Source organism: Ilyonectria robusta, assembly GCF_021365365.1.
Source record: "Ilyonectria robusta strain PMI_751 chromosome Unknown BGZ61scaffold_3, whole genome shotgun sequence".
Taxonomy (NCBI): domain Eukaryota; kingdom Fungi; phylum Ascomycota; class Sordariomycetes; order Hypocreales; family Nectriaceae; genus Ilyonectria; species Ilyonectria robusta.
Genome location: NW_025764437.1, coordinates 1,107,811 through 1,133,718, shown reverse-complemented (window position 1 = coordinate 1,133,718; position 25,908 = coordinate 1,107,811). Strand labels below are relative to the sequence as shown.

The following is a 25,908-nucleotide window of genomic DNA, read 5'->3' as shown; positions in this document are numbered from 1 at the left end:
ATGACCATTCGCTTCCATTTACTTTCGTCGGTTTTGCTGCATCATCAGGATCTGTACCATCCGGATGAAGATGTTGAGGAAATCGAGCTCCAGCGAGATACTCTCGTTGACGGGGTCACGGCGCATAACACCGGCCTGGGCCAGGCGGGCGTGGGACAGCACCTTCTGGACATCGTACAGGGTGAAGCCGCCAAAGACGGCGAGACCACCGTACAGCCAGAGGTTCTCAGTGAAGGCCAGAGTTCGGACGGCAGTGGCGGGGATGAGGAGGGGAGCAAGACCAGAAGCGGCGACGATGGCAGCACCGGCCAGGAGAGGACCACCGATGTACAGGTACTTCTCCTGCTTAGCAGTGGCGCCGACAATAGCCAGACCACCCATCATGGCAAAGGTGTAGAGACCGGCACGGGCGAGGAGGGCACCGGGGACGAAGGCGAGAAGAGGGGCGACGAAGGCAGCCTGGGTGGCGTTGAAAGCGGTCCAGAGGGCGTACTTGGGGATGTAGCTGTCAATTGTTAGCATATGTTGATTTTGCGTCATTGAATCGCATTCGGGACTCACTTGTCAGGGGCGATGGATCGAGTGCCAATCATGGTCGCAAAGCTGAGCGCAAGACCACCAATGCCAACAACCCAAGGGTTGGTCACCATCAATCGGTACACGAAGCCGGTCTGGACCATCTGGCGGGCCGTCAAGCCAATGATTCCGATTCCCAAACCGGTGTGCAGGAAGGTGTTGTTCAGGTACTCGCGCTCGTAGATGGGCATGCCGCCATCCTCACGGGTCTCGCGGTTGAAGACGGCATTGATGGCGACGAGGGTACCGCCGAAGATGGCGCCGCCCACGAGCAGCTTGCGGGTGGTGGTCGAGCTGGCGGCGGCGGCCTGCTGCTGCCGCGCCGTCTCCTGGTAGTACGAGCGGGCGCCGGAGCCGCTGAATCGGTGGAAGGCGCTGCGCGTGGTGGCCGACGAGATGCGCGAGGAGAAGAAGCCCGGTGTCGGCTTGGCCGGGGTGTGGAAGTTTCGGACGGGCGCGGCGGATCGCAGGGCCGTCTTGGAGAGCTCGGGCAGCCGCTGCGCGAGGCGCGCGGGCCCCTGGCGGATGGTGAGCGTAAACGACATAGTCGAGAGCAACGCTGCAGAGGGGGTCGTTGTGTGGTTGCGAGGTTGACAAAGGAAACGCTTGTGCGGGGGACGAGAAGAAGGACGGCGGACCGGGTATATTATGTGCACAGAATCCCGAGGCGGCGAGCATGACGTTGGTTCGGGCGGTGGAGCGTCGCTAAGTCCGCCGTCACGTGTTGGAACTTGGTGGAATTTTCCGGCGTCTCTTGGTGACTCAGTTGGTCAGCGGATGCTGTGCGCCCCGGAAGCAGTCTCCAAACTCCAGCGGATCGCACTCGGACTTAACTATGGCAGCCGAAACCATCCCGGAGCAGCGACGAGAACCCAGCAACTGCTAATAATAATTACGCACGAAATCCTTCTACGCCCTTCTCTCAATAGATTCTTCGGTTCAACATTACTATGTGCGCTATTATGGTTCAGCTTCCGCTGCAGCTTCATCGGGGTATCTTGTCATGGATGTCATGTATGTATCCCTTCCTCTCTACGGTGCACCTGCACACCACCCACAAAAGATGAATCAACCAACCATTCATGTTCCTGCTCGCTATTCACACAAAGCCCCAACATGAATCCCATCAAAGCAAAGCAGTGTTCTCCATCACTTGTGACGCCGGTGTTGTATAGTCCCCATGCTCTCATGCACCTCCCACAAAGACTCCGGCCTCCTGAAAATGTGCCTGCAACATTACTCCCTCGTATCATCGCAACCCACCAACTCCTTTCTCAATCACAAATCTTACCGGCCGTCTGGCCCTCCTCATTCGCAGCCCAAAGGCAGACCGTGGCATGAATCTCTGCGTCGTCAACATGGCGACGCTCATCGTCTTAGGCACCCGAGCTTCTTCCTCGAATGCTTCAGTAAGCGGCACACCCTCCTCTGAACTCTCGCTGGACACGCTCTCAGCTGGGGGGTTGCCGGCTCGATCATCGAACCCATAGTTTGCAACGCCTCCTCCTCGCAGCCACCCCTCCAAATTGCGGCATTGGCTCACATCGATCCAATTGAGTCGTCCACAACCATTCAGAACATTCTCCACGCCTCTGCCTGTGACCCGGACACAACCGCGGACGCTGAGAGCCTCCAAATCATTCAGGTGAAGCGCTACGCTTTCCAAACTTCCGTCGCTTACCGCGCTTCCGCAAAATGCTAGGCGCAGTTCCCGGAGTTTAGGGAGGCGAAGAGCCACAACCTCTGTGGCTGTGTCAGAAAGAGCGCAGCAGAATGATAGGTCGAGGTGCGTCAGATTCTTTGCCGAGTTGACCAAAGCCACCACTGCGTTGTCCGACAGGTACGTGCAGTCCGCGAGACAAAGCCGAGAAAGTTTCTCGAATCGAAAGGGGGCCCATGACTGGAAACCAGCGTCTGTGATCGATGTACACCGAGTGAGTTGAAGGGATTCTATGCGGTTCGATGCATGGGCGGCGAGGTGAGCCATTGATCTGTCTGTGATATGTTTACAGTAAGAGAGATTCAGGCGCTTTAGCTTGGGGCATCCAATGACTGTTCCTGGAGGGGGCATGTTCTGCGCCCTCTGCTGCTGCTGCTGCTGTTGCTGTTGCTGTTGCTGCTGGGCCTTGCTCTTGGACCTAGTGGTTGAGCTCGAGATAACAACCTGTTTGTTTGCTGGTGCCGGATCGGGTACAACCCACCCAACCACACGGCCAAGTAGGTTATCCCCTACCTTGCGGCAATTGCTCCAGTCTACCTCCTCAAGATCCTTGGCGGTCTCGCTCATCTCTAGGATCTGATTGGCGGAAACGTCCCAGACTGACTTCATCTTCCAATGGGTGACATTTTTACCACATTTGCGCCATAGGGCCGCGAATCCCACATCCGTAATGTGGAAACAGTTGCTAAGGTCTATCGTCCGCGCACGAGTTCCCACAAAGGGAGCAAGAACTTTGATGATGATCTCATCGGTGATTGTGCGGTTGTAAATTGCTAGGTTGACGTACTGGCAGACCTTTGGGGATGTGGTAAGAATTTTGCGCCAGTGAGAGCTGACGAGGCGTAAGCGAAAAAGCTCTCCAATATCGGCGTGCTTGAAAATGTAGGTCAGAATCTCGTCGGAGAGAACAGGCTTGCTCAGGCTAAGTGGTCGCCGAGGCAAAACCTTAACTCGCTTGGCCGGGAGGTCTTCCGGGTCATCTGGCGGGGGAGACTGGGAGAAGGCGAACTTGATGGGCGTTATCTCTGCTAAACGAGATCTCACTCCGTTCGTCGTCGATACTGAGCCTTCGGTCTGGGGAGTTGGTGGAGCCAACGAATGACGTCGACGGTTCCTGAGGTTCTCCATGTTGACACTCAAGAACGGGTCCGGGTCCTTGGGCTCCATGTTGCCTCCTGAATCCTCCTTGACTGGGGAGCTAGGTTTTGATGGAGTAGAGAAGGTGAGACCAGGTAATGAGCCTCGTGTCGGTGTCGTCGGGGTCGGAGGATCGGATTTATTCGCCTTCGCCTTTCCCTCTACATCCATCATGTCGATATCGTCGTTTTGTGTTTGCAATCGCAGGCGCGCCGTCTCCTCAACCTGAGACTTGATATCCGGTGGGCACCGTCTCCACAACTCGTCGAGAACACTGCCAGTAATCATGAGGCACTCGACCGTGGTGATAGATCTCACTGTGGCGGTTCGGCCGCGAGAGAGTCCCAAGCTCGCCACTTCTCCAAAATATTGGCCTGCTTTCAGCCGTGGTCTCCTCTGAATCGATCCGCTCACGGCCTGAATTGGCTCATCGTGAATGACTTCTGCTTCGCCCCGGACGATGAAGAAAATTTCGTTTCCGGGAAGACCCTGACGGACAATGTCTGTGAAAGGGGTGTATGTCCTGGGCTGAACACTCAAGCCAAGGAAATGTAGGATATCTACAGGGAGCGTGGAAAAGAGAGGGAGTTCTTTCAAAGTCTTGCGGATGTTCACCAATCCGCTTCCCAAAGCGCTGCCGGCTGCGGGATCTTCGATAATGCCAGGGCTAGGGGACTTTCTCTTCTTTGAGTTGATGACTGCGCCATCCTTGATGACGCCCGTCTCTCCTGTCGACACCTCGCCGGGGGCGACTTCTCGGGTCACATAATCCATTTTAGGAGACATGAGCAGCTTGCCTCCTTCTTGGCGTCGTTTCTTGAGGACGTTTAGACGTTCTTGCGCCTCTTCACGGATCGCCTTCTCCATATCGGGGAATGCAGGCATCACGGCCTGCAAATCCTCCTTCTTCAACACGAGGAGCAAACACTTTGTCCGGGCAATGATGGTGGCTGTTCGTGGCATTTGCATAAGAACGCCAATTTCGCCGAAGAAGGCACCAGGTTTCAGCTCCGCATAAACGGCCTCGCCATCGCGAGACGTGACGGCGACGACGCCGCGAACCAGCCAGTACATGGCCTTTGCGTCATCGCCCTCGGTGACGATGTGGTCATTTGCACCATGAACCTGGGGCTTCAGGTTGTTTCCGATGGCAATAAGGAAAGCCTCGGGAGCGGACATGAAAAGGGGAAACGATCTCATGCGATCAACCAGATCCAAGGGCATGTCTCTGATGGTAGAAGCCGTGAGCGGCGATGGCCGCACGGGCCGTGTCGGGTTGTTTTCGACATTAAAAGATCGAATAAGTGAGACGGAATCGGACGAAGTGCCAGCACCCGCGGCTTGTTGATGATGGGCCAGCGCCCGATAGGGCGAGGGCGAGCTCGGAGAGCGGCCCCGCCTCATGGTCACAGGCCGTGGAAAGGCTGAGGTTCCTGAGCGCCGACGTTGATGCGCCAGCAGCAAGGCGGGATATTGCCTCCCTCCAGCAAGCTGTCAGCCGCAGCTGCACCAAAACGCCGGGGATGGCGTCCTTGTCTCTCAGGTCAACCCTCGTCAATGGGTTCTAGAAGGCGCGCAGGCGAGCGAACAGGTACAGAATAGAGCGGGGACGGGTCATGCTCTGTTCGGCGGGATTGGGGGCGGGAACGCCCACGCTGGGACAGCCAGGCCACTATCTCAAGGTGGGAGACGGTATCTAGGACACGCAGTAGTGGGCAGCGTTCACAGACAACCCAAGGACGGTTGTTGCGATAGTTGAAGGGCAGCTCCGGGGCTGGTGGCCGCAACGTGGGAGGGACGTCGATGGGCTGGCAGCTATCAGGCTTGCAGGTTGGACCAGATGCCAGGCCGGGGTGGGCGGCTTTGTCGTCGCACACGGAGGCTTTGTCGGGATCGCGTGAGCGTAGAGGTCGGTCGTGCGAGGGCGGTTGCGCGAGGGTGTCACGGGCGGACTTTTCGAGCCTGTGAGCGAGCGCGGTCGGCGACAAAGGCGGGAGGAAAGACGGTGGGAGGCTTACCAAGAGCCAAGGCGGGAGCCGGACGCAAGCAGAAGATGCGATTGCAGCAAACGGGGGGTTGTCGATGGAAACAGCGAACGGCAGGCGACGGGGTCCGGAAGGGATTCGCGGGGGGGTTGCGACGAGAGAACAGTTGATTTGTACTGAAGCTGCGGAAGCTGACGACCGGTTGAGGAAGCGTCAGGATTCCGAAAGGAAGAGAGATAGCTGGTTAGCTGGATCCGTAAAGGAAAAGATTCCAGTCGCGGAGAAGCGTCGACCGCCACACACGCCCACAAGACACAGCACACAGAACCCGCAACCCACAAGCCGCCCGCCCAGCTCCCAGCTCTCAGCGCTCAGCGCTCACACGCCCAAAGCAACCGGGAAAGCAAGCTCGATGTGGGGTAACGCTTTTTTTTAGGTGGGCGGGCAGTGCCGTCACAAACAGCAGCAAGGGTCAGCAGGGGAGGGGGCGGCAAAGGGCTAAGGCGACATAGTACCTAATGTACCTAGGTAGTAGTGTAGTAGAGTAGTGGTGTAGTAGTGTAGGTAGTAGTGCTAGGTACGGGCAGCGACAGTCGGCGAACGGCAGCGGGCCTTGATGACGATGATGGAGATGGACGGTGGAGCTCCGAGCGCACACAGCGAGCCGATGGAAGCAAAGCCGATGGGAGGCTCCTAAGGCGTGCTCCGATCCGTATAGCGACACAACAAGCACCAAGCACCAAGCAACAAGCGCGCACTAGAAGACGGGATCAAGGACCGGAGCCCAGCCCAGAGACACGCATCTCTCTAATCAACAACACACGACCAGATTCCCGGCGACAGCCGTCCGCTAAAAATCCAGACCCGGCGCTCTGGTGGCGTCGCAGTGACAATGGCATCGCCCAGGGCAGCGTGCGGGCGGTGCGTTGCGCGTGTCACTCGCGCGCCGCAGTGGGTGCCCGCTGTATCTGCCCGTACGGTGCCCCCTCCGTACAGCGCCCATGTGTGCCACCTACCGCATCAGTACGTGCTGCACTCACCACATACGGCCCTCGCTGCCCTGGCCACTCGCTGTTCCATCGCCGCGCCCCTGCTAGCGCCTGGAGGGCTGCTAGGGAGCGGCCCCAGGCGCAGATGACCGAGCGCGCACAGGGCACCCCGGGGTCCTGCAGGCTCTGAAGTCTCCCGGGGGGGTCAGTGCACCAACAGCCGGGGACCTCAGGCACACATCGCACACTTACGGCGCGGCCCTGGAGCTGTGAGGAGCTGGAGCCATAGGCGGCGCGCGCCCTGGAAAGCTGTCTGCTGGGCGAGCTCCACTCAGACGGGAATGGAAACGTCTCTGGTGCGACTTGGCCGCAAGGGACCCTGCCGTGCCAGCCCTGCTTCATATCCAGCAGACAATTACAGGGTCTTTTCCTGTCTCCCTCTGGCCCTGAGTGGTCGTCCTGTTCGGCTGTTGCCCCCTCCATGGCATGCGTCGGGCCTGCGTCGATCCTGATCGTCGGAGATCCGCAACCCGTTGATCAGAGACTAAGAGGAACACGCCCCCAGACCTTCTCCGGGAGAGCTTTGGTTGAGGTTGGGAAAGCATACACTCCCCCGTCCAGTTTCAAGGGGCGTCCTCTGCAGGCTTCTCGGCAATGATTTTCCACGTCGAGGTCATGTCCTGCCAGAAGTGGCTGCTGCAAGCTGCAGCTGCACGGCGCGCGCTATGCGTTAGGTCTGTTGTTGAGGAGATGGAGTCCGCCGCCCCATATCTGGAGATGAGAGTGAGACGTTTCGTCACTGCCCACTGTACTGCATCCCTGTTTCATCAACGCTCCAAGACATCATCCAAGAACGTACCTGGCATTCGCTGCGGGCCACCGAACCCGCTGGTAAGCACTGCTCGCTGGTCAGCCCCCTTTCGCAGCCCAGCTCAGCGTGTCTGGAGGTTGTCCCGAAACCCCCGGCTGCAGCGTAATTTACAGCGTAATTTACAGCGCAACTCCCTTATCCTAAACCATCTCCAACCTCCAATCAGGGACCAAGCTAACCTCATGCCTCCGTATCTTAGACACACATGCTGCATCTTGTAATTATCTCCCACCAACACCCGTCCCAAAATAAACACATCCAATCCTGAAACCTCGCCAAAAAGGTGTCATCTGCTAGATGGTGCCTCTCTCACGGACCACTCGGAGACGGAAAGACGCCATGGTCCAGGGCCAGGTCAAGCCAAGTCCACCCTGCCCCGGCCATAGAAGCCCGCTAGAAGACGCTACGTGAAATTGCCATGTCGCCTTCGACGCCCTTCCTTTTGGCTCGTTTCCTTTTTTCTTTTTTTCTTTATTTCCTTCCCCTCCAGCCGCCCTATCCCGGTCCCCGACACCAGTCAATACGACTCTATTAGTAGCAACTAACTGTCTTTGGCTCCGAGCTCGGTCCCCAGCCAAGTTACGTTACACAGCACAGACGTTCTTTTAATCTACCACTCCCACCCCCACCCCAAAGCTGATTAGATCGAGCCCGGCAGTTCGTTATCCTGACTTGTTTTTTCTGTCACTCGACGTTGCTTCTTTTCAGTTCTATTCATCTGGTGGGGGGCTTGGTGCCAAGGCCATCTGTCTCTCCTGAATCAGATTAAAGGGCGATTATGTGGAACCAGGACCAGAGGCTGGGCTAACCTGTACATTAGATTGTGTGTGGTTCAATCCCTGTGCATGTTGGCTTTGAAAGGAATAACCTGCATTGTTTCTGTTCATGCAGTGGTTCCAAAGGTTACTCAATTGATCCCAGGCCGTTGCCGAACTCGCAACGACCGGTTGTGTCTTGTCACGAGCAACAGTGTCTTCAACCTCCCTATGCACTTTGCTTCCCAAATCGCTGCGCGGACAGACATACCACAAGCACTATTAAATACCCAATCCATTAGCTCGTGCTCCAACAGCCTGAGCACCTTAGGGATGCCTCCCAGAGACAATACTGGCAGAACCTTATCACGTGTAGCCGCTTCTGGACCATCGACTCGAGCAACACAAGGTGCTGGAATGACACGTCCGTTTGGCAAGGGTGGAAGACTCTCTGAGGAAGACGCCTTCACTTTATTGCGCCCTGCTTCTACTTGCGGTCTTACTCTCAATAAAGTCAAAAATGTGAACCACAGTGTTGTCTTCATCTTTGCACAATTTTTGCTACCTTGGGGATCACTAGCTGGTCGTTGGTCTTCTCAAGTACAACCCAAATTTAGACGACAGGAACAACATTACGAGACTTATCTGCCCTGCAATCTTATCAGTGACGCTGTAAACGTGGGTTTTGGTTTAGTACATGCTGGAGTGCCCCTTAGTGATCAGAGAAGAGAAGCAAAACGCCGTTACACGTTGCTGTGAGGATAGATCGGCGTGCCACTTTTCGCCTTCTGATTCAGGGAAGGATGTTAAGGGGATAGGCATGGCTCAATCGGACAACAATCTTCGTTCCATAGATCAAGTTAAAGGAGGAGTATATGATGGCCACGAACCACTGGATGGAATGAATCAGAAAATGAAGAAATTTGATGAGATATTCCAGCATCTCAGCACGCCTCTTTAATCTTGAAAGCTTTCCTAGACTCAGCTTCACTATGGAATACAAGACCCCATTTCATCTGTATCGACAATGACATTTGGCTACCATCTTCGTCTACCGCCATCTTTGAGATCATGGCGAGAAAAGCCTGGGATTTATCAACAAATCCGGCCCTATCTAGGGAGTAATTTATCTTGAAAATGGCGAATGTGTCGAACCATGGGAAACAGTCCAGGATGAGAAGTATATTGCCACTACTGCTACTACCGCGGCTTTGCTAAGTACCACATATAACCAGTAATCCGTGTTGTGTCAGTCCAGCCAGTCCTGTCAACAGTCGCCCCTGAATCTCGGGCCTTCAAACGCGACGCAGCTCAGACTATTGCCACAATCGCTGGAACAACACAAGTAAGTCATATGTTCCCAAGAAAGAGTCAGGACGATTCAGAGTGCGTAGTTTTTTTTAAAAAAAAAAAAAATAACCCCCATGAAATATCTCCTAATGTCAGACAGGAAGCCATCAAATAACAGGATGGGGACATTACGCCAACTTTGTTCCACAACTTCCCAGAACTTTATGGAAATAGCGGTCAACATCGGGGTTTTTTTGGCAGGAAATTGAGTGTCAGAACAGGCCTTGTCCTGCTCAAGGTGTGGGACGGGACTGGGAGGATGGGAGGGCATATATGTGTCTAGCCTGGCTGTGGTAGCCGTGAACTGAGAATCATGGTAGATCATCCTTTCGCCAACACTCATGTGCAGACAGAATGATTGATTAGAACCAATCAAGGCTCGAAAGGTGATGCCTTCGGGTTTTTCGGTCTCGACGACAAGTACCTAGGTCACATTCTTATGATCAATGAAACTCCACTTCGCAAACTGACATTATATTTGTCCAGTTCTCTCGGTACCCACGTCAATTTACCAATCTATCTGCACTAAAACAATACGCTGAAATGAATCAGAAAATATGGCCTTTCGAAATTTCCCCGTTTTTCCAAAACGCCAAATGTTCAACCAGAACTCGAATCTTCTCCCACTCTCTATATGGCTCACTCACCCCCCTGTCTCTAAGTGCGCAAAAATGTTTTAAACACCTCCGAATTGGTGCAATCCTCGTAAGGATAGCCGATCCGGCGCAGGAACTTCTCAAGCTCGGGGACTTCGTCATCGGGGCACAGGATACCCGTCACGATCTTGCCCACATCACCACCGTAGTTACGGTACTGGAACAGGCTGATGTTGAACTTGACACGGAGAGTTACCAGGAACTTCTCCAGCGCACCGGGCCGCTCGGGGAAAGTGAACATGTACAACCTCTCGTTTGGCACACCAGATCGGCCGCCAACCAGGTATCGGATATGGCTCTTGGCGAGTTCATCGCCGGAAAGGTCTGTCACCTTCATACCATCAGACTTGATGCGGTCCATGAGATTGCTGAGCTCCTCGGATCGCTGGTCAGCGGGGGCCGTCAGAGACAAACCAATCAGGATATTGGCCACGTCGTCACTAGCATATCGGTAGGAGAACTCGGTAACAGCATGTGGCATGATGGTGGTGACGAGCTCGGAAAACGCGCCGGGGCGTTCAGGGATCTGAACAGCCAGGAGAGCCTCCTTGCCCTCACCCAGAGTCGCACGCTCAGCAACGAATCTGAGGCGGTCAAAGTTCATATTGGCACCCGAGGTCACGGCGATGAGAGTCCTCTTCGAGTCCCTAGAAGGGTTCTGGGCAACATACTTCTTCAAACCGGCAATGGACATGGCACCGGCAGGCTCCAGGCCTGAACGGGTGTCGTCGTACATGTCCTTGATAGCGGCGCAAATCTCGTCGGTGGTCACTTCAACGACGTCATCCACGACCTCCTTGGCAATGCGGAAGGTCTCCTCGCCGACAGTCTTGACGGCAGCACCGTCAGCAAACAGGCCGACTTCCTTCAACAGCACCCGCTCGCCCTTTCTGAGGGACTGGGCCATGGCATTGGCATCATAGGCCTCGACGCCAATGATCTTGACATGAGGAGCCATTCGCTTGACGTAGAGGCCGATTCCTGCAATGAGGCCACCTCCTCCGCAGCAACAGAAGATAGCCTCCACCTTGGCCATGTTGACCTGACCGAAGAGTTCGTTTCCAATGGTACCTTGACCGGCTATGACATATGGATCGTCGAAGGGAGGGATGTTGATGAGTCCATCCTGCTTCTCCCGTCTCGCGCACTCCTCCTTGGCAGCGTCGAAGTCGGCACCGTGCAGGACGACGTGGCCGCCTAGCCGGGCAACGTTCATGTGCTTGATGCTCGGTGTGGCCTCGGGCATAATGATAGTGGCAGGGATCTTGAGCTTGCGGGCGGAGAAGGCGACGCCTTGGGCATGGTTACCGGCCGAGCAGGCGACAACACCCTTCCAGCTCACGGCGGGATCGAGGTGGGCCATCTTGTTGTAGGCGCCGCGCAGCTTGAAGCTGAAGACGGGTTGCTCATCCTCGCGCTTGAGCAGGACGTTACACTCGAGGCGGTTGCTCAGGTTAATGGCGTGAGTCAATGGCGTGACCTTGCAGGCCTCGTAGACTCTCGAGGTAGCGCTGGCGATGAGTCGGAGGTACTAGAAGGAACAAAGAACCAACGGGTCAGCCACACAGGTCATCTTTAGGAAGTTCTTTTGTTAGGCTAGCATTGCTCACGTCGGGGTATCCTGTGGGCAGGAGAAATTCTTCGGGGACAATCTGCTTGATGCGAGCGCGCTTCTCCTCGGACGGCGTCGACGGGTTGGCGCTGTACTCAGTCAGGGCCATAGTGCTGGTGGGTGTGTGAGGCCTGGTTTCCACTCCATTGGTGCCATTGACGGCGCCATTGGTAGCCACAGGGACCACGGAAGGGTCTTGAAGTGAAGGCATCATAGGCGGGTGATGTTTGGTTGTTGATGGGAAGATGAAGGGAGAGAGTCACCGCCGAAGAATCGGACCTTTAATTTTTGTTAGCTTGGGGATGGCACTAGGTGATAGCCAATTCGCACGTGCTTGCCACCTGTTTTGCGGTGGGAGTCACTGCAAGTACTAGGTCTCTCACCCGGTGCGGATATGCGAGACACGGCCTCACCGACATGGACGCATTCGCGCCTAACCGGTACAACCCGTGTTCCAAATGGGCTGAGAAACATGACACAAAATGTAACATTATCGTAGTCCCAGCCGGCATAGGAAGTGGTCTTATTTGTTGTTGTTGTCGCCCGTAGGTGGGCTATAGTGCGGAATTCCTTATCAACACTACCACGTGGAAATGTCCTCTCAATTGATCTTCCGGTGCACTCCGGTGGCGGGGTCGGTACCCCCCAAAACGTAGCGGGGCTTCGATATCGGAGGCCAAGTGCGGCGTGTGCAGCAGGCGCCCTGAAGCTTGGGCGCCACTGCTGCAGGGACCAGTCCAACCACAGCCACGTCATTTGTTTTGTCGCAGTTGTGAATGAGGGAAACTCTAGATGATCATTCTCAACAATCGCTTGACAGAATATGAAACTTTTGATTATTTGGTACTATCGACTCATGGCTCGTCTATCCCAGGTACTCCAAACTCCCATCAGAATCAATCCCAGCTAAACCGCTCACGACTTGTTCACAACTTCCTCGTAAGCGGGCGGTGGTGCACCCTCAAACTGGTGACGAGGATCGCGGCTGGCGGGTCCCGCCTCCCGACTGTCCAACTCTGATGCATACACATGTGGACTCTCTAACTCCGGTGTAAACGCCTCTCGTCGCTGTTGAGATCTCATATCCCTCATCTCATAACCATTCGGCTCTCCCGAAAACCTTTGACCACTCGCAGGAGCCCCTGGCATTGATGGCCCAACGGGCACCGGCATGGATACAATGTGACCTCGTCGCTCTGCTTTCCGAAGGTCCCGGTCTACCTTATGGTCGGCCCGTTGCATGCTTCGCTCGGCGCGGCGGTAATGGCGCTCGATTCGGCGCTCAGTACGGTGCTGACGCTTTGATGAGAGCTGGGGAGTTGCGTAGTGGTACCCCCCATTAATGACCTGCGGTTGATGGCAGTGGTGGGGCGGGTTGTGATGGAAGTTCTGGTGAGCGCCGTTGTGGTACGGATCATGGTAGTAAGGATCTTGGTGGCGGGCATTTTGTTGTCCTTGGTCGGTATCTCCCATGAGAGGCCCGAGCCTTTGTGAGATGATTCTGCCGATTAAACCCATAGTGAGTTTGGAGTTGTTGTACTTCTTAGTTGAAAGGTTGCGAGTCTAGGGTAGAGTGCAAGCAAATGAAGCTGAAGAAATGTCTCGGTGATCTGTGAACTTGTGATAATATTCGGAAATTAATCTTTCGTCCCCTCGTTCTTCTCCATCCTTTTGTACCTGAGGTGCCTCCCTCCCAATCCTTCATCCCAAACCCAATCGAGGTTTCCATTCGAGATGCAGATCCCAGCCCCAGATGCGCAGCCCCATGATTGCTGGCAGAGCTGACTGCATCTCGAATCAACCCCCAAAAAGGGCTTGGCGCGAGCACGGAAGCTCCGATATTGCCCCACTCATTGCGGCCACCCAATCACTCCGCCGCCCTATCACTGTCGCACTCGCACTCGCTGATCGTGCCACGGGCGTGAGAGTGACGTTTTGCGTTGATGAGCCGCCCGGATATGTGTGCCGTCCACTTTACAAGCATGAAGAATGGCCCTACGAAAGTCCTTAGCGGGCGAATTAGGCACTGCAGCACCTGCTATAGCCTCTAGGACACTAATCAGACCATGCTAACTTGAAACATATGTTGTGTATTGAGGGCGTCTTGCCCGTCTATCTGAAAGATCGTCTATGTTACGCGCGTAATCTAGTGGCTTGATATCATGGCTATGTATTTTCGTGAAACTCCGTGCCATCGTCAGGTTTGAGAAAGCTCCCAATATGCTCTCAGCAATGCGAGACCGCCAATTTGTGTCTCTACCGTTCGTCCCCGCCCCCGCTCATTTGGATCCTGAAGGCTCCGTTTGCTCTGCCTCGTTTCCCCGGACGCATACCCATCTCTTAACCCTTGAGCCTCCTTCATGCCACCGAGTACTTTCTGACCTGTCCCCGGATCTACCACGCTCCACCGGCCTGTTCCGGGTAGCCATCGATGGAGGCCTCCCCACGTCTCGTCCTCCGGCGTTCCCTGGTTGCGATAATCGGTCGTGTTCTCCGCATCGTGGTTGATTCCATCGTTGTCAAGTGTGACGACCGCATCAAATATCCCGGCGCCCCACCACATGCCGAAGCGCCCCATGTCGTCGCGAGTGCCTAGAGCTGCGAGGGCGTTATGCTTGATCCAGCTTACGTAGGTGCTGCAGGCAGTGATATGAGCAGTCTTGACTCGCCGATAACCTCGTTTATCCAACTTCATACCCTTTGCAACCTGGAGAGGGTCAAGAGGCGTGCAAAAAGAGGTGAGGTGATGGAAGAAGACGCCCTTGAAGGTTTGTCCGTCCTGCGAACAGGTACCGCTTGCATCGCACTGTTCTTCGAGAATTCCTCCGCGGCCGAGTCCTCTCCAGGGTGGTAATCGACCAGATGGAACCGACTCCGGATCATCTCTGGCCTTATTCTCCTTAAGACTCCACCCAGTGGCTTCAATGACGGACTGGATCAGCACATGTCCTTCCTCCAGAAACGATGCACCCCCGCTGACAGTCCAAAGCCCCCGCTGACCCGTGAGCAAGACACCTTGGTTGTACGTGTACACCATCTCGTCACGAAGGTCACACTCTGTGTTGCCAGGCCTCCTTCCATCGATGTGATAGCCATCCACAAACAGGCCGTGATGATTGGTCATGTTGACGTCCATCAACCATTTGTATCCGTCCATGGCGGCCTGTAGGTGTGCAGGGTCGTTGGTGGGGAACCCGGCCGTGGCAAGCCACGGTGCTGTAAAGTTATCGCCAGGAAAGTGGCGATACATGGAGATGGATGTAGAAATCCAGAGTTCGTTGGTAATGGCATTCTTGTATGGGTTGAGGCGAGGGTTCCAAACCATACCCCCCTTGCAGAATTTTGTTTCCCAGCCTCGAGCCCCCAGGTTCCAGAAGATTCGTGAGCGGTGAGCGAAGGACGACAGCCAATTATGGCCATGCCACGGTATCGAGTCCATGATATTTTTGAGTCCGCTGCCTGGAACAACCTCATGGGGTCCGGACCTTGGGTAGTGCAGTTCAGCGTGAGTCCTCACAAAGTTGATGGCCTCAATCCAGCCGAGGGCCACCCAAAGAATATCGTCATAGGCCTTGATAATGTATTAGTACGACGAAAGTCTTTGACAAGTTAAAGCATCTAACCTGTCCTCTGATAGATAGGACATCCTGCCCGTAGTATGACCCAACCAACTGTGCATAGTAGGATGAGATGAGGTTTTCCTTGGCCTTCCAGTCATCCACGCCGTCGAGCTGGATGGTAGCCAAAGACTTGGACAATGTAGTTAGCGTGCCAGCAATTACAGTGCCTGCAACAGCGGCCGTCCAGTCTATGGCAGATGGCCAAGTCGCATAATCTGGGTGGAAATACTGATCTTGCAAGACAGCCAGGGCTTCGACGGCATACTCGAGAACGACGGAATCCACGGGAGGAGGCGCTGGTGACTTGGAAGAGAATCCCAGGAAGGACTCGGGGAGAGGCTTGCAGTTCCTGGGGGGTTCGGCATAGAGGATGGGACAGTATTGCCTTGTGTCGTCGTTGGAGGGAGCCGCGAGCGCGGTTTGAAGAGTAAGAAGGCCGAAGAGGCCAGCCACGACAGATAACCGAGCCATGGCGAAATGCGATACGTTGTCGAATGTAGGCGACGGGATCGAGCTTATCGTGGGTTCTGCGAGAGTATCATCTGGTCACAACGCGCGGTTTTTACGGGATAGAACGATCCATGTCGAGGGCCGGCTCGATGCGATCTCGGAGTGAGAACAGATCAGCGGTATGGGCGGCTTGTTGGTTGGAAAAGCGTCGGAAATGGCGAACCCGAGGGATCTATGGCGAGGTGTTGATCAGGGCAACACTCTATGCCAAGGACGGAAATTTGGGAGGTTCGTAGTTGAGTGAGTGAGGTTATCAGACACGACGAAAAGGCGGGCGACTGGGGGTTCGTCTTGTCTTGAGGATGAGGGATGACCGCCAAGTGCGACGCTTTGCCCCACCACAGATAGTTCGTCGAGACGTTCGTGGCGCAGGCCCAAAAAAACAAGTGGGCCACGAGGATTGCGACAAACCGGTAGAGACATGACTAGGATTCTGGGTCTTGAATGGACGGTTCCGGGCGGGAGGGTGGATGTGAAGAGCACGCCAGGCGTTTGGTGACTGGCGCCAGCGGCATTATTGGTCACGAGATGGTTTTCTCTCTTCTCTCGTACCCGGTCGTAACGAGAATGATATTGGCCTGACGCCGTTGTGCGACCCTCCCGTCTATCTTTATCGTTTATCGTATGGCATGGGGATGATGCAAGAGATAGAGTTGCTGTGTGGGTGGCGGGAGTGGGAGGGAACCCTAATAATCCTAGGACAGAGCGAATGCGGACGTTGAGAGGACTACCACAATAGCTTTCTCGAAATATCTTTAGCATAAAGAATGAGAACCTCTGATTAAGAAACTATTCTGCATCTAGCCCATGCCTCCTTTTGTCGTTGAGAAATCTCTAGGTACAGTATCATTGCATGTTCCTAGTATCATTCATGTACACCTCATGCGAGGTGCGCACACATGAATGGACAGTGAATTCCTTCCCCGCCGCCAATTGGCCCCAGAAAGACTCGTCTTCAGTGGGCGAGCGAATCCTACAGGCTGGTTTTTAGTGGCTCCGGCCTGTTAGTGGGCTCTATCCGTCCATTTAGTGGCCTCTCCGTCGTCTTCTAGCGAGTGGTGAAGCGGGATTTCAGTGAAAGTGGGTCGCTTGGGTGCTTTGTTTACTTTCAACCCAAAACAGACACCAACATACCCCGGCACCTCTTTACCTTCCCGCGACCACAACCCACGGTCCACAACTCCGACTCTCTTCCTTCTCGCAGGCCCAGCACCAACTTTCCAGTCTTCAGTCCATGTCTATACCGTCGCGCAATCCTTTCTCAGCGCGTCACGGAACTCGTCCCTTCTACCATTGACTAACCCAGCACCCCAACGCGAGCTTGCCCCTTCAAAACGCGCTCACTGGGTCCTTCCGCCCGCGTCAATTCCAAGGCCTCACCCACCACCACGCGCCGTAACGCGTGAAAAGAGCCATGGAGGCCGACGCTGTTAGCAGATATCGCTCCCGCATCCTTAGAGAAATGAACGCCAACCGCGAAAACCCTTTCAACTCACCACCCTCTTCCACTGGCTCCCACGGCACCGTCAGCCCAACTCTATCATCCGTCTTTTCAGATCCCGACGGCGAGTCCACGCGAAGACTCAACGAGGATATTGCCCGCGTTACCGCCCCCCGCAACAACCCGCCCATCAACTGGGAGGCTGCCCACCGCAAGTGGCCGGAGTTCTTTGGCATGCCCAAGTCCCGCAACGCACCCATCTTCGACGACCACACCGACACGCGACCTCTGAGTGCAGAGTCTAAGGAGAACAAGCCCCCAGCCGCGGTCGTTAAGTTCGCCGCCGACGACTCTACGCAGAATATCTGGACGGGATCCAACCGGACCCGCGCCGAGATGCAGCCTAGCGCCGACACCGAATCCGACCTGTCCTCTATCCTTGCCAGGTCTCCCGTCCGAACACTGTCAAACGCGGCCTTGAAGATCACTCGCAACCCCAGCCCTCTGGCCAAGGTCCAGACTCGCGTCCCTTCAGACACCATGAAGGAACAGCAACATCAGCGCCAAGAGTCCCTCTCGGATGCGCTTGAACGCCTACGCAACGTGTCGCAAACTCCCAAGAGCTACGAGCAGCAGGAGCCCGCGCATGATCGTCCTTCCCCCCAAATGTCGTCAGCCAAATCGAGTTTGACGGCTGTCCCTCCTTCACCAGAATCCATGCACAGCCCTAGTCACAATGAGACTAATGCTCGGTCATTCTTCATGCCCGATGTCTCTCACCTCGGTGACTTTGTCACCGGCACTCTTCGATTCAGTGGTTCGATGAGGAACGGTGTTCCCATCTTTGTCAAGAACGGCAAGGTCCATGACCTAAAGGACAAGTACTCCGTCAACCACCATGCTGAGGTGGACGGACTTGAGGTGCCCGAAGATGAGGAAAAGATCTTTGTGTCCATGGATATGATCCGCGAGGAGATCATCTCTCTGCAAGAACATTACGACAAGGTGCAAGAATACGCCGAGAATCTCCAACAACAAGTTGAGCAACTAGAGGCCCAGCTCAAGTCCCGAAAACACATCCACGATGATTTTAGCTCTCATCAGAACGAGCAGCTGATGATTCAGAAACACCGTGAGTAAATGTGTTATGCGCAAGAATGCACACAGCTAACTAGGTGTAGGATTGGAGGTTGAGGTGTCCACGCTGCAGTCTCGACTGGAGCAGGTCTCACGAAAGACCAGTCTTAACGAGATTGAAAACGATGCCGTGTCCCAGGAGAGGGATCGCGCTGTACGAAAGCTCCAAGAGGCGTGTGAGGATATCAATAAGCTTACCCGCAAGTTGAGCACTAAGGAGAAGGAACTCGAAACCACTCACCGACAACTCGAGTCAACAGAGCAAATTCGGCACGACAATGACACCTTCCGTCGGGATCTCATGTCGTTGAAGCATGGCCGAGATGCCCTGGAGCTTGAAAACACGTCACTCGAGGCAGCTAACAAGACTCTCCGACAAGAGAACGAGAGTCTCAAACTGGAAATCGAGTCATTGCGTTCCGGCAGCAACAAGACCCGCCAGGATCAGGAGTCTCTGATCACTGAGAACCGATCACTGCGGTCAAACAACAAGACCTTGATTGAGGAGAACGAAGATCTCCGAGAGAATCTGGACGGTGCTCAGCATGAGCTTGATGCCGCTAGAGAGGAGGTTGAGACTCTGCAGCAGGAGATGCAGAACCATGGTCAGGAGAAGATCTCGCTCCGCGAGGACAACGAGAGTCTGGTGCGACACAACGAGAAGTACTTTAGCGAGAACAAGATCCTCCGTCGGGAGAACTCTGGCTTCGAGCGTAGTATTCACGATATGCACGACGAAAACGTGAAGCTAAAGGACGAGGTGGAATTTTTGAAGCAGCAACTGGATCATTGCCGACCTATCCCTAAGGAAGACTTTTCTGCTCAACTTGACGAGGAGACTGAGGAGAACATGACATCGGCATTTTTTATTCCGGATATCACGATCAACACTAATGACACCAACCCGGTTGAGAACACTGAGACCAAGGACCTGCCAGAGTTGACGGCCCAGAGCACCAAGTTGCCGACCATCCCTGACGTTACCGAGCAAGAGACGCGAAATACGACCAAGCGCGAAACAACATCCCATACCGAGACTCGTGAGATCCAACATAAGTCTCGCAGCAAGAGCAAGAGCTCCTCTGCGAAGACCGGCCAAAGCCAGAAGGTCGCCTTTTCGATACCAGAAAAGTCGTCGAATAAGACCAGCTCCAATGTTGCGAACCAGGGAAGCAAGCGTCGCAAGGACTCGCAGACCAGTCGCCGGGCTTCGTCCAAGGGTGCCACAGTTGAAGAAGTCGACCAGTTTGATGAGAATGATGACACCACCGGCCTGCAGTCCGTGGATAACACCACTCAGACTCAGGACTACTCCATCCAGCTGAACGTGGTCCCCAAGGCCCGCAAGGAGTTGAAGACCAAGGAGCAGAAGCAGGCTACTCAGGATTTGACCAGCCAGAGCCAGAAGTCACAGCACGTCCGCTCTCAGTCGCGATCGTCTCAACGACACACTGTTGTGTCCGAGTTCACCGCCGATAGCATCAGGAGCGTGGACAAGGACACCTGCGCCACCCTCTCCATTGATGCCCGCCGCGTCCTGGATGATCTGTGCGAGCATAACTGTCGCAATTGCACTGTCTGCAGCCGCATTACTTCCCACCGCGGCATCCTGACCTCGGCGGACCTGGCTGTTGGCAAGAAGCGTGTCACCGTTTCCCGACCGGTCCCTGTCACTGACCGTGATATCTCCACCGAGGACCCTACCATGCGTCCCGCAAATTCTCCTGGTCACGCTCTCGCGATGGTCATCAAGGGCCTCGAGGATGAGTCTCACCACCTGCAACTCGAGCTCTCCCATATCCAGGCACAATACAACGGCCGCGACAAGGCCCTCGGTCGCCGGGAGCGCATCAGTCTCGCTGAGAACATTCGCACCCTACTCAAGCGCCTCGAGGCCAAGAACGACCAGATCTATAGCCTGTACGACGTCCTTGAGGGACAGAAGGCCGCAGGTCAGGCCATGTCTGAGGAGGAGATTGAGATGACCGTCCTCAACATTACGGGCATGACCGTCCGAGATGTCACCCGTGGTAGCGACCAGCTCACCTGGGAGGGAATCCCGGAGCTTTGAAAACTGATGCGGAAACGAATGTTTGGGAGCGGAAGAGGCGTGCTTCAATTGGAATCACCCAGTAACTCGGCGTTTTTTGGGTTTGGATGAGGCATCCGCCCTATTTGGATGTTGCGCTTTTTTTGCAAGGGGCCGTCGCAGGCTGGATGGCATTTTCGGGGAGTTTGGGAGATAGGAGTGTTTGTATCGTCTCTGTACACTTATGGCTCGTCGTACTGGAGCTGGGAATGACCTTTGAAATGAATGATTAATTCACATCACACCAAAAGATTTTGCTTTGCCGTTGTGACGATGCCAACATATGCTTTAAAGTAAACAGAGAAAAGGTAGGTATCCTTGATTCAGCTCTATCGGGCGGAAAATCACGCCCATTTCTACGTACAGACCAATTATTGACTTTTGATTTACTCCTCGTCATCCTCTTCATCCTCATCGTCGTCATCGACACTGTCATCCTCCATATCCTCATCATCTTCCTCCTCGTCATCGTCCTCGCTGTCGATCACGTCTTCGAGATCTGCCTTCTCATCCGCCCTCCGCTTGCGGTCATCCTCACGCCTAGCCTCCTCAAACAACTTGACGCGCTCGGCGCGGGCCTTGCGCTGTCCGACAACGTAGGCACCGAGGGGGGTCTTGGCGAGGTCAAAGTCGCGCAGGAAGGCCTCGACCTGGGAGCGGTCCCTGGGGGCGAAGTCGACCTTTGCGCGGCGCTCCTCGATGAACTTGGCGTTGGCCTCGAGCTTCTGGACCAGGAGGACGAGCTGGCCGACGAGCTTGGCGTTCTTGTTGCCCTGGGTCCGGTGGCGGGCCTGCTTGAGCCAGCGCTTGATCTGGATGTTGACGGGGAGGGCGAGCTCCGGGAAGGCGATGGAGGTGGCCCAGAGGAGGAAGTACTCGCTCAGGAGCTCGACGACCTGGTCGCCGACGCTGTCCTGGTACACGCGGGTGCGTAGGAACGACTTGGGGGCCTTGTAGGCGACGGCGAAGTCGAATGGCTTGATGGAGGCGGCTTTCGGGGCCTTCTTCATCTCGGCCGAGGTGAGGACCTCGATGAGAGGAGAAGCAAGCGGGATGAAGGTGCCGGTGGAGCGGGAGATACGAAGAAGAGAGCGGATGAGGTGGAAGCGGAGCGGGAAGTACAGGGCGGTGGGGATGAGGCGCATGGCGCCCATGGTGACCTGGACGAGCGGGTAGATGAGGAGCTTGAGCTGGCTCTCCTTGCCGGACTCGGCCTCCTTGAGGGGGCTGCAGTGCTCAGCGAGGACGCAGGACCAGAAATCGAGGGAGTGGGTGTACTGCCAGTTGTAGACGATGCGGAAGGCGTCGTTCTTGTTGTGCACAATGCTGTTGCGCAGGTGGATGGCGAGCTGGCGGATGAAGGTGAAGGCCGTGGTGTACCCGACAGCCTGGTCGATGCCCCAGAGCTCGGCGGCTGAGTTCTTCATCAGGTTGATGCCCTGGATGGTGTTGGCGTTGGTGACACGGCAGCCCTGGATGAGGCCTTGGTAGACGGCCTTGAGGACCGTCTCACGGATTCCCTTGTCACCAATGACAACAAGGCGTCGAATGACGAGGAAGGCTGTGATCTTGGTCGTCTCGGAACTGGCGGGCTGCGCCCAGAAGCTGACGACGGCCTTGGCGAGAGCCTTGATGAGCTTCTTGAAGGAGAGCAGGTAAGGCAGGATGGGAGTGATGGATGACAGGGTGAGCTTGAGCGTCCCGTCGTCCGAGAGGGTACCGAGGAGGTGCATGATGGACGACGTGTACGTCTTGAGCAACAACGATAGGGTGCGGAACTTCTTGGACTCGGTCTGGACGTGCACCTTACCCGATGCTGACTCCTTGACGGGGAGGTGGTGGTTCATGACGACGGGGATCTCCTTGAGGGCAAGGATGAGGATGTCGTTGTAGACCTCGGGGCTGTTGATGGTATATCGCTGCTTTACGTCATCGTCCTCGTCATTGAGTAGAGCGGCACAGCGGAAGGCAAGGACGACTCGTCGCGCCGCCTTTAGAGACTTCTTCTCGGTCATGGCTTTCCTCCATGAGGCGACAAGCTCGCGGGTCAATTCACTTCCTGACCCAACGGGTTCGGCCTCGTCCTCGTCCGTCTTCTTCTCCTTCTTCCGCTTCTTCTTGGGCTGCTCTTCTGACTCCTCGTCGCTAGCGCTGAGCTCGTCGACTTCTGCCAGGTCGGCGTTGTCGTCAAAGTCTAGGGCCTCAGGGTCGTTCTCGACGAGGAACTTGTAGAATTCGGGGTCCTTTTCGGCGAGGTCGTCCATGGTCTTCCTGCTCATGCCCAGGTCGTCGTCGTCCTCTCCTTCGTCCTCGCTGTCACTGGCGACAGGCTGCGCGCCGGCCGGCTCGTCAGAGTCGCTGCCCTCGCCCATCTCGACGTCACCCTCGGGTCCAGCCCTCTTGCGCTTCCCAAGCTTGCCGTCCTTGCTGACCTTGTTGTCGATAATGTCGTCGAAGCCGCCCTGGAAGAAGTCGTCGACGCTCATTTCGTTGATCTTCTTTCCCTTGGGGGCGGGCTTCTTGACCTCGCCCTCGGCGCCATCCTTGGAGCCCTTGTAGAATTCCGAGTCGGTGGCTTTTCGGAGCACCTTCTTGTCCTTGATCTGCTGGCGCTGCTTGACCTTGGCGTTGGCCTTTCTCTTGTCGAGAACGCCGGTGAGGCGATTCTTCTCGAACTTCTTCGTCGCCTTGAGATTCTTCTTGCCAGCCCCCATTGTGAATAGCGGGAGCGCTCTGGCTGGTGAAGAATTGGGATAATTGGGTTTTGTGAAGGAGTTGGGGCGTTGGCGTTGGCGGTTTTCGTCGCAGCTCTGTATCGATCCAAAAATTTTGCGGCGAGCTTATCGATAACGCTGCGCGTCTGAAAAGAGCAGGCGGTGGGGGAATTCTGCCGCGTCCCTCTACGTAACCGTCCAGGCCTCCCACCATCCCCCCTCGAGCTTAGAATGGCCTCCCCGGCTCAATGAGCAAGCCAATGCCTCTTCCACCATGATACCGCGACAAGGCTATGCGCCAACGCCGCACAGCTATGTTCCGAATACGAGCCTATCCGCGACTATAAACCTCGACGAGGTGCGCTCAATCTGACCCCGCACCGCCTCAGTGAACGCCGTTGCTAACCGTCTCATGTAGGAGGTCAAACTGACTGAGACACGTGCTGAGCGCGATCTCCAAGACTCCCTCGGCGAGCTATTCAGCATCATCGTCACTCTCGACGAGCTTGAGAAGGCATTCCTCAAAGATGCAATCCCGGAAGCCGAGTACACCGAGATATGCGAGCGATCGCTGAGGCAGTACAAGGCGCTCCTGGCCGATGAAACCATTGCAAAGGAATTCGAGGGCCTGGAGGAGTTCAAGGCCAAGTGGGATGTATGTCCTCTGCCACATGAACAGATGGAACCGGAATCTCATGCTAATGAGTCTGCAGCTTGATGCTCCTCGTGCTACTGAGCGCCTCCGCGTCGGTATGCCTTCGACGACCATGACGGCTGCCTCCTCGGGTCCAACCCCCGCTCCCTCAGCGGCCAACAATACCAGCGGCGTGCTGATTCTTGAAGCCACGCAGGAGTTTATCACGTTCCTCGACGCCGTTAAGCTCGGCCTGCTCTCCAAGGACCAGCTACACCCGCTGCTGTCAGACGTCATCCAGTCGGTCAACCGCGTCACAGACAAGGACTTTGAGAACCGGGGCAAGATCGTGCAGTGGCTCATCACCCTCAACCAGATGAAGGCTACCGAAGAGCTAGGCGAGCAGCAGGCCCGCGAGCTCGAGCTGGATATTCAGCAGGCGTACCAGGGCTTCAGACGGACTTTGACATGATTGTGAATGATACAAATTGCTTGGTGTGCTTGTCGGGTTGGTTATTTGTTGAGCGAGCGAGGTGGAAGTAGCCTGGACCTGACCCGCACTTGATGTAAATATGACATGACGCCGGACGGGATTGCCTCCTTTTTAATATACCCATAATGACCACCATCCTACGCCATTATACCAGGAATGTCCAGAAACTAGGATATACAAACTCCTCCTCGAAGATCCTCCTTACCTGCTCCAGCACAAACCTCTCAACCTTGCCCACATTCTTGAGACTCTGCTTGCGCCCGTCCCGCTCACCAATCTCGCTCTCAACCTTGATCTCTTGCAGTAGGCCACCGAACCTCGGCTTGGTGTGTTCGTGTTTCGCGCCGGACTCATCCTCCTCTGCATCTGGCCCCACGGCGGCGAGCGCATCGTCCGGACTGAGGAAACAGAAGTGGACGCGCTTGCGGATGTTCGCCAGGACGCCGACGCCATCAAACGACATGCCCGTGATGTTGAGCTTGAGTGGGATACCGACAAAGCTCGGCATTGGGTAGTCTAGCAGGATCTCTGCCGTTAGGTTTAAACGTATGTCGCCGCGGTATGTGATCCTGAAGACCGCCTGCACATCCTCCACCCGGGGCTCGCGTCTCGGCTCCTGGCCCTGCGGATCCTCCTCGTCGTCGTCATCATCGACAATGGCCGAGCCGGACATGGCCGTGACATGTGCATCCCGGGTGGGCGCATCCCGGGTGGGCGGCCGCGACGTGCCGACCGACGTAGGCGCCAGGGTCGACACGCTCGACTTCTCGCGCAAGTTCTGCAGCGGCGGAGCAAGGCTGGCGCCGAAGTTGTCGACTGAGATGCTGCTCTGCGACGGGTTCCGGCTGTGGCTGGGGCTCCGGGAGTCGTAGTGGTGAGCGATCGGCCCGCCCATCCAGCTGTTGCCCAGATGCGCTCCGGCGACGGCCGCGAGCGGCGTGTGCGTGCCTGTTCCCAGATGGCCCTGGAAGTAGTTGAGCCCCGGGCCGCCGAGGAGGCCCGGCGTTGAAGTCCCTAAAAACGGACTGCCCATATCGTGGCCCATGAACTCGTGCCGCAGCAGATCTCTCCTCAACCCTCCAGGCCGCTGCCTCGCCCTGTCTCCCTGTCTGGGATACGGCCGCTCCCTGGCCGACACGCTGGCAACCTCCGGCTCGGGCTCCTCATCCTCGCTCTCGCTCTCCTCGTCTTCAAGGTCCTGGTCGTAGAAGTCCGGTAGCGGGTCCGTAATGTCCTTGAGGTCCAGCTTGGGCGGGATGGTGCCAAAGTCGAAGCCGTGGACGTTGACGGAGCGGATGAAGCGCGGCAGTGGCACCGTCTGGAACTTGTCGTGGATGAAGGTCCGGATCCGCTCAGCGAGCGCTTCGCCGTCGGGGCCGCTGGTGAGCGTCTCCCAGTTGAGATCGATGGACATTTGCGCTGGCCCTGATGTCCGTTGTTTGAGATGCGACGCCCATTGTTGGGTTGATGAGATGGCGCATCGTCTTCAGTGAGTTAGTGGAGTGGAGGCTCCCAGCGGTGTGGCGCCTTGAAACTACGGCGGCCTTCAGAGGGCTTCAGTGGGCTCAACGACCATGAGCACCACGCAACAGGCTGATTATGTACCTATGCATCACTAA

The 25,908-nt window shown here is 55.8% G+C and overlaps 9 protein-coding genes across 9 annotated transcripts; 3 read left to right on the top strand and 6 right to left on the bottom strand.

The window, feature by feature from the left end:
- Window positions 1–18: 18 nt before the first annotated feature.
- BGZ61DRAFT_342921 (uncharacterized protein) lies at window positions 19–4,837 on the bottom strand (the record flags this gene model as incomplete). The annotated part of the gene is made up of 3 exons (XM_046239546.1): window positions 19–505; window positions 562–1,094; window positions 1,868–4,837. 3 exons carry the CDS (start codon window positions 4,835–4,837, stop codon window positions 19–21), a joined length of 3,990 nt encoding a protein of 1,329 aa, XP_046109420.1.
- A 587-nt stretch (window positions 4,838–5,424) lies between these two features.
- On the top strand, window positions 5,425–6,597 carry BGZ61DRAFT_560361 (uncharacterized protein; the record flags this gene model as incomplete). The annotated part of the gene is made up of 2 exons (XM_046255791.1): window positions 5,425–5,837; window positions 5,990–6,597. Exons 1-2 carry the CDS (start codon window positions 5,516–5,518, stop codon window positions 6,595–6,597), a joined length of 930 nt encoding a protein of 309 aa, XP_046109419.1. The 5' UTR covers window positions 5,425–5,515.
- Window positions 6,598–9,809: 3,212 nt separating this feature from the next.
- Window positions 9,810–12,215, bottom strand: BGZ61DRAFT_382196 (tryptophan synthase beta subunit-like PLP-dependent enzyme). Its single transcript, XM_046242658.1, has 2 exons — window positions 11,650–12,215; window positions 9,810–11,570 (listed from the first exon to the last, which is right to left on the bottom strand). Exons 1-2 carry the CDS (start codon window positions 11,863–11,865, stop codon window positions 10,041–10,043), a joined length of 1,746 nt encoding a protein of 581 aa, XP_046109418.1. The 5' UTR covers window positions 11,866–12,215; the 3' UTR covers window positions 9,810–10,040.
- Window positions 12,216–12,450: 235 nt separating this feature from the next.
- BGZ61DRAFT_442840 (uncharacterized protein) lies at window positions 12,451–13,276 on the bottom strand. Its single transcript, XM_046244795.1, has one exon. The coding sequence runs from the start codon at window positions 13,167–13,169 to the stop codon at window positions 12,567–12,569; it is 603 nt and encodes a 200-aa protein (XP_046109417.1). The 5' UTR covers window positions 13,170–13,276; the 3' UTR covers window positions 12,451–12,566.
- A 449-nt stretch (window positions 13,277–13,725) lies between these two features.
- BGZ61DRAFT_442838 (glycosyl hydrolase family 76-domain-containing protein) lies at window positions 13,726–16,214 on the bottom strand. The gene is made up of 2 exons (XM_046244794.1): window positions 15,275–16,214; window positions 13,726–15,222 (listed from the first exon to the last, which is right to left on the bottom strand). Exons 1-2 carry the CDS (start codon window positions 15,740–15,742, stop codon window positions 13,849–13,851), a joined length of 1,842 nt encoding a protein of 613 aa, XP_046109416.1. The 5' UTR covers window positions 15,743–16,214; the 3' UTR covers window positions 13,726–13,848.
- A 734-nt stretch (window positions 16,215–16,948) lies between these two features.
- Window positions 16,949–20,775, top strand: BGZ61DRAFT_382190 (uncharacterized protein). The gene is made up of 2 exons (XM_046242657.1): window positions 16,949–18,354; window positions 18,404–20,775. Exons 1-2 carry the CDS (start codon window positions 17,196–17,198, stop codon window positions 20,428–20,430), a joined length of 3,186 nt encoding a protein of 1,061 aa, XP_046109415.1. The 5' UTR covers window positions 16,949–17,195; the 3' UTR covers window positions 20,431–20,775.
- BGZ61DRAFT_442835 (Noc2p family-domain-containing protein) lies at window positions 20,743–23,317 on the bottom strand. Its single transcript, XM_046244793.1, has one exon. The coding sequence runs from the start codon at window positions 23,160–23,162 to the stop codon at window positions 20,835–20,837; it is 2,328 nt and encodes a 775-aa protein (XP_046109414.1). The 5' UTR covers window positions 23,163–23,317; the 3' UTR covers window positions 20,743–20,834.
- Window positions 23,318–23,436: 119 nt separating this feature from the next.
- Window positions 23,437–24,268, top strand: BGZ61DRAFT_342139 (vacuolar protein sorting-associated; the record flags this gene model as incomplete). The annotated part of the gene is made up of 3 exons (XM_046239484.1): window positions 23,437–23,520; window positions 23,581–23,817; window positions 23,876–24,268. 3 exons carry the CDS (start codon window positions 23,437–23,439, stop codon window positions 24,266–24,268), a joined length of 714 nt encoding a protein of 237 aa, XP_046109413.1.
- Window positions 24,269–24,434: 166 nt separating this feature from the next.
- BGZ61DRAFT_527939 (uncharacterized protein) lies at window positions 24,435–25,703 on the bottom strand (the record flags this gene model as incomplete). Its single annotated transcript, XM_046253179.1, has 1 exon — window positions 24,435–25,703. The coding sequence occupies one exon, from the start codon at window positions 25,701–25,703 to the stop codon at window positions 24,435–24,437; it is 1,269 nt and encodes a 422-aa protein (XP_046109412.1).
- Between the last annotated feature and the right edge of the window lie 205 nt (window positions 25,704–25,908).